This window comes from Panicum virgatum, chromosome 1N, assembly GCF_016808335.1.
Source record: "Panicum virgatum strain AP13 chromosome 1N, P.virgatum_v5, whole genome shotgun sequence".
In the NCBI taxonomy this organism is placed as follows: Eukaryota; Viridiplantae; Streptophyta; class Magnoliopsida; order Poales; family Poaceae; genus Panicum; species Panicum virgatum.
In genome coordinates this window covers 6,902,853-6,909,799 of record NC_053145.1, presented here as the reverse complement: position 1 = coordinate 6,909,799, position 6,947 = coordinate 6,902,853, and the positions used below count along the sequence as shown (strand labels likewise).

The 6,947-nt window shown below is 46.3% G+C and overlaps 1 protein-coding gene across 2 annotated transcripts; it reads right to left on the bottom strand.

The window, feature by feature from the left end:
* Positions 1–1,469: 1,469 nt before the first annotated feature.
* Positions 1,470–4,400, bottom strand: LOC120654894 (protein TIC 21, chloroplastic-like). Of its 2 annotated transcripts, none has more exons than XM_039932575.1 (4): positions 4,060–4,400; positions 2,977–3,234; positions 2,454–2,648; positions 1,470–1,863 (listed from the first exon to the last, which is right to left on the bottom strand). In XM_039932575.1, exons 1-4 carry the CDS (start codon positions 4,312–4,314, stop codon positions 1,735–1,737), a joined length of 837 nt encoding a protein of 278 aa, XP_039788509.1. In that variant the 5' UTR covers positions 4,315–4,400; the 3' UTR covers positions 1,470–1,734. The 2 variants fall into 2 exon arrangements, with proteins under 2 accessions (XP_039788509.1, XP_039788510.1); XM_039932576.1 differs by lacking the exon at positions 1,470–1,863 and adding an exon at positions 1,925–2,351 and having other exon boundaries at positions 4,060–4,382.
* Positions 4,401–6,947: the final 2,547 nt, after the last annotated feature.

Genomic DNA, 6,947 nt, shown 5'->3' with positions numbered 1-6,947 from the left:
GGCAGGGCCAGGCTGGCTGGCGCGGCTTTAACGGCCTCCCACCGCACCGACACCGGCCGGTACTGTACCGCACTGTCCCATGCGCCCGGGCCAAGATCCCGTTCGCGAATTAGAAATTGTAGAGTAGAGGGAGGCAAGATCCACGGCGAGACCAGGCCACCCAACCCCCCCCCCCCCCCCCCCCCCAAAACCCGTTTCGGTTACGCGCGCAGCTTCCCAGCAGCTTCCCCTCCCGATCCTGGCCTGGGCCCCGCGGCGCGCGCGTTTGTTTATCGCCGGACTGGAGGGCTCGCTCCCGCGCTTCCTGAGCGGAGGCGCCGCTCCACGCCGCGCGCGACCGCGAGTCCCCGGATCGCGCCGCCTGCCCGCGCACCAAACGGCCGTGCGGCTCTTGTTTAGGCGCGAGCGCCCGCCAAGCCCAGGACCGACCGGCGTACGGAGCGCGTGCGCGAGTACCACGTAGGCGCGCCCATCCGCCGTGCCCCGCCGCGCGGGGACCCGGGACATCTCCGACGATCTTTCTTTTGGAGGCGTGTGTCGTGGGAGCGAGCCAGCGAGCGTGTTCGTGTCCGGCTGTCCGCCGCGGGCAGGCGTCCAGGCTGGCCGCGGTTGGTTCGGCGCTCGCGCGCGCGTGGGATGGACGGAGCTGCGAGTGCTGGCGGCGGGCCAGCCGTCGGCCACGGGCACCGCCACAGTGCCAGTGCCGCCGCGCGAGTGAGCTCTTGTTAGTTCACTTCAAAATTCCTAAATTTTACAAAATTTCTCATCACATTAAGTCTTTAAACATATACATAAAATATTAAATGTAGCTAAACAAAATAATTAATTATATAATTTGTCTGTAATTTGCAAGACGAATCTTTTAAATCTAATTAATTCATGACCGGACAATAATTATCAAATACAAACAAAAATACTACAGTACTTTACAGCTTATCTTTTATGCAACTAAACAAGGCATGAATACGGTTGGCGCGGACTCGGTCAGTCAGGGAGACGCTGCGCAGCGCAGCACTCTGATAGGTGGCGATGAGATGGGGTTGGGAAGTTGGGATAATGTGTTGCGCGTGCGAGCGGGGGCGAGGGCGAGGCTGGCCGCACGCGGGCCTCGCGGTCGTCGGATTCCAGCGGCACCCCGCAAGCGGACAACGGGGAGGACGCGGCGCGGGGCTGCCAGCCTGCCACCGTGCCACGGACGGGGTGAGAAAGGAAGAGGAGCGCGAACCTGTACGCGAGCATCACTGGCTGCCTGGATGGCCGAAACCGCCTCCCGTGCCGGGCTGCCGGCACGGTCACGGGCAGCGGCACGGGCAAGGGGGCTGTGAAGAGCCGCGGTGCTCCCTCCGCCGTGCGCGCCGCGGCGCCGGAGGAGGGTCGGGAGCAGCGTTCGCCATCGCGAGGCCCGACAGCCTTTTCTAACTCGACTCTTGGACACCGCTCCGAGTTGAGACCAGCTAAGACAGGTACAGTGATCACCAACGAGCCGATCACTTCGTTTCTTTTCTTTTCCCTGAAAAGGAGTCGACTTGTTCCACTTCCACATGCAATCAGCAGATGCTCATGCGAACGCTGGCTCACACTCGGCGGGGATTATGCAAACACACGTTGGTGTACCGTTAATTAACGCAAAAGCATCGGTGTGTCAACCCTAGCAATGCTTGTTCTTCTACATACAGATCCGGAACAACAGGTGCCTAGCACAGGAATGCAGGCCTTTCTTACTTCGGCTTCACTTCAGGCCCGTGCAGGGGCAGCCGCAGGGGCTGGGGCGGCTTCTGCTGGGGGCGGCAGTGACACCGAGCGCAGCAGCTCCAGGGAGCTCGCTAGCCCCAGGAAGTGCGACAGGATGGTGTTCGCCGAGGCCTGCTCGTGGTCACAAATGACAAAGTTTAGTAGCAGCAGCGCAGTAATGTGACTGTTGTAATGACAAACATAGATGGTCTGTTATTGATGCAAACATTTATACCTTTACAGCTCTTTGTGCTGCTTAACAATTTCTAGTATGATTACTGATATTGAATAGGTGATGCCTGCAGGATTCTAATTTCTGAAACCTACAGATATTTACATCGTAAGGCTGCAGGCTGAATTAATTTGGTGTCATTCTAGACGTGAGGATGCCATTCACCCGTGGCCCTGGTACTATCTACTATGTTATGTAGAGTAAGGGATTGGTACATGAATGTAGCTGGAGAAACAAATACTCTGAAGAAAGTGATAACATGGTGTATATTGGAAATGCGATTGCAGTACCCCCAAACATTTAGTGGAGCTCTACAGAAGTATGTCTTTCAGGTAAAATGAAGTGTCGTAGTAAGGAAATCAAGGTCACAATGCTGCTTAAGGTAATGCTGAAAAAAAGAGAATAGCACCAACAGACTGATTATTACAGGTGCGAATTTGATGATATGATGATTCATGCAAAATGGTAAAATTAGTGAACAAGCAAGTACCTGGACTAGGAAAACATCCAGAGCCAAAACGGGGCTTTGGCTAGCCTGATAATAGGGTACTGAAGAGGTTGTGAGAGCTTTTGCTACCAAAGCACCAACAGTTGCCTGCATCCCCAGAACAGTAGCACCCATCCCGAGAATATTAAGCACAATGCCATTTTTTAGACTCTTAACAACATCGGCGCGTGGAGGAGCCTGGGAAGCAATTCACAGTTCCATTTCAAATTTCAAAAACATATCAGAAGAAGCATATCAAGCTTGCTGTGCAAAGTTATCTAAAATACAAAATCTGATAAAAGTAGCTAGCTACAAGTCATCTTTGTGATGAATAACATGATGTGAAAACACCAGTTCAGTTATCAAATGACAGCAGCAGGAATTCCAGTAGGCAGGTAAAAGATAAGAGATGAGTCAAAGCTAGTGTGAAAGGAGATGCAATGTGGTTCTTTCATGTGAACTAGTTTTTTTGTATGATGTTGCTAACAATGTACGACGTAGGTAACAGTTGAGAAGAAAAGAGTACCTTATCAGGTTCTTTTGCTGTTCTTCTAAGTCTTTCAGAGAGACGAATATAACCAAATGACCAGAAGACTGAAATAAAAGCAGCAGCAATACCAGCAGCAGTTGCGTAGAATGTAAAGGGTGCAGTCACCTTCCCAGTCACAACAGTAGAGAAGGACAAAATTCCAGCAGAAACAATTGTGCACACCAACTGGGACCAGAACCCAAAGGTACCCAAATTCTTGAAATACCTTGCTGTTTTCTCTAGTCTCCTCATAACCTGTCCATTCAGTCCATAGAAAAGAATCAGAGAAAGACCAATGTTTCAGAATCATAGTGCATGTTCTAGACCATATACTCACATAGAGATGAGCCAGAGAACACATAACCAATTTAATCACATCACCATGTAAAAGTACAACATAATTCAAACTAAAAGCTTGCACAGGTTAACCAGCACATTGTAATAGAACAACGACAGTTTGTTAAAGAATGGGAGTTACAACTATGTTTTTCATGTAAGTTATTTAAACAGATGCATCAGTACCAGAAGGTATGAATCATGAAGTCCTAATAAGAGCATGGATCTGGACTACAAGCATTCCTTCAGACAAAAAGTATATTTTATAATCAGATGCCTCTTCAATCGGGAAGGGCAACTGCTGAAAGAAAAGTTCCAACCAGAAATAGGCACACTTTCAAAACTGCTGATGAGCAATGATGGATTCTCTAATAACAAATCCTGGAGAGTGGAGAATGGTCACTACTGAACTACCAACAAAGATGTACTACCCTTAACTAGCTCCCTAGAATTTTGTTTGCATTCCTTATCCTTGTAACAATTCCTCTACATGAGAAACATACACGCACAGCTTCCCGTGCCCAAAAATCCATCCTGCCAAGTGCATTTCCTTAAACAAGAAACCATCTACGTGATTCAACTGACTACAATTCTTGACGATTTGAGCATCAAAATCTCACTAAGGTTGCCAGTAAGCACACAATTCCTCAATTAAACCGACACATAAACCCTACTCCATCCACGGAGCACAGCTCGGGCCGTTGAATCGATAGATCAGAGGAAGGTTAGGAACTAGCCAAGCACCTGCTCGAGCTTCACCCGCTCCACCTCCTGCTCGGTGGGTGGAGGCGTCGGGTAGAGTGGTCCCGGCGAGGACGAGGACGAGGACGGCGCCGCCGCCACTGTGCGGGGCCGCCGGGCGCATCCGCGGACCCCCAAGCTGAGGCGACCGGCGGCGCCGAGTAGAGAGCAGCGGGCCTGCGACGCATACGCGGACGGCATCACCGCCGCCGCCGCCGGCGGCGGCGCGGGCCGCGCGGGGAGTAGCAGCGCCTGCATTTTGCGATGGCGAATTGGCGATGGCGATGCTGTCCCTTCTCTGACCTGTTGCACAAAGCTCCCTATCTAAATTTGTTATTTTCCTGGGCGCTACCAAAGGCGTCCCTATCTAAATTTGTTATTTTGCTGTGTCTTCCGTGCGATGGTAATCAGCCCACCACAGCCCAATAAGCGAGGACAACAGAAGCCCAGCGGCATAGGATGGCAGGCAACATGCAGTATATTTACTTCAACATTTTCATATCTGAACCCTTATTTAGTTCCCTTCAAAATTCCAAAATTTAACAAGATTCTACATCACATCAAATTTTTGAACGCATGCATGAAATATTAAATATACCTAAATAAAATAATTAATTACACAATTTGTCTATAATTTGCGAGATGAATTTTTTGTGCCTAGTTAACCCATGGCAGGACAATAATAATTACTAAATATAAACGAAAGTGCTATAGTACTTTACAGATTCACTTTTATACATCTAAATAAGACCTGAGTAACAGTTGTTATTTTCAAAAAAATCTAATACATTCAAAGTATCAAATTAATATACTCAAACTTTTAAATTAATATACTCAACATTTTATATTTTAGATTCAGCATTTCTTTCAACCAAGTTTAACATCTCTAGCAAACCAGTTCAACATTTGATATGAAAATGTTGAAGTAGCATGTTAAAAAAGTTAAGGTAGTTCACCAAAAATGTTAGATTTTAAAATATAGAACATATTCACATTAGATCTTATTTTGTTAGATTAATTCTCATGAACACAGTGGGTTAAATGGATTCAAGAAAGAGTGTATGGTTTGGAAGAAAAACACAGTGTATGTTTGAAATAAAAAAATATCTTCCTTCCACCAAGGCGAACAGTAAGTCAGACACGTCATCAGCCTCCCTTGCAAACGCAAGCTCTTTGCCCATCTGGTGCTTGTGCGCTCTCTAACGTAGGAAGAAGAGAGTCACTTTGTTCGCTGTGTTGTGGCTAATGGTTGGTGCTAATTTATTATGAGAAAAAAGTACTGCTGGTTGGTTGGTGGCTGCTGGCTGGTGCTGGTTTGGTGTGAGAAAAAAATAATGTTGGCTAGATGCAGCGAACAGAGTGAGTAATTCTGACAGAAGAAACGGTTGTACGAATCTCATACATTGTAAGAGCAACTCCAACCGCTTGATTTTCTCTTTTTTTTCTTTTCTCACCATATAGGAAAATTCCCTTTCTAAGTTTTAACTTATAGGAGAGAAGTGCTCAAGCAGCTAGATTTTTTCCTTTCCCCTTTCCCCCTCCTGTCACGTGGAGTCAACTTGTCATTGTCACATCTTCTTCACTTTCTTTCCCCTCCCTTCCCCTCGTGTTCCTTTCCCCGTCCGTCGGCGAGCAGGGTGAGCCACCGACGGCGCCCTCGTCTGCTCCCTTGTCGCCGCCGCCGCCTCGTCTGTCCAGGCAGAAAAGTCAAACAGGGGCACGTGCACGTGACACAAGAATCAGGCCAGGTTCTGTCCACACAGCGGCCGGCGGCAAGCAATGGTGCTCTCGTGCAGCAAGCAAGCAGAGCAGCTGGCAAGCACGTCGGCAGGAACGCACAGAGCAAGCTCATCCATCGCAGCACAGCAGGGGGCGTGCGGCCTTGACGCCAGCAGCAAGCAGATGGGAAAGGGACAGAAAAGGGAGACTTGTTTTCTCTCCTTTCTATTGGGGATTGGAGAGATAATATTGGAGATTGAAAAAAATAAAAGGGAAAGGAAGATGGAAAATCAATCTATTGGAATGGATTTTTTCACATCAATCCCCTATATTGAGAAAAGGTGGAAATGGGAAAGGGAAAAATCAATCTGTTGGAATTGCTATAAAATAGGTAAGAAAAAATTATTTCGGAATATGTATACGATCCTTGCTATACCAAAACCTTACAAAACAAAGCCTAAAAGATGTGATTTTTTACCATGTCTTTGAGGTACTTAGACAGTTAGACCATAAAATTGGGCTTATTTTACAAAGATACTTTTTACTTATGTATTTGCCTTGAGTTAATTTTATGATGGTGATAAGAAAAAAAAAAGTGAAATCAATATACTCCTCCCATTCCTTATGAGCATATTCGAATATTAAATTGATAAATCTTCGAGATTGACGAAATTACCATAGACGTCTTGTGTTGACGGGAACATCGACTATCACTAAAAACACAACGTCATTAAATTCTAAAATATTCGTTCCCACGTGGAGTCGAATCTAGGACAGTCATATATTACATATTGATAATGAGTTGACATTGACACTTTACATTTTGTAAACCTGTTTGCCTAAATTGTGCCCCACATATATTTTGTATCTGCAAACACCAAAGTGAAGAACTAATATAGACAATTCAGATGAGGTCAAAATATGAGAAATGTGGAAACTATTACTAGTATTAATTAGATCTATTAAATATAGCAAAAGAAGTTTATGGGACTTCAGGTAATTATATTACCATTACCATGGTAGCGACATCACAATATTCCTCGTATGATTTTAAAGTAAAATTGACTTAAGTTGATACTCGAACCGTGGAGATCGGAAAATGATGAAACTGACTGTTAAAGAAAAAGAAAAAAAAAAGAGAAAGAGAATGGCGAAACTGCAGTTTGTATCAG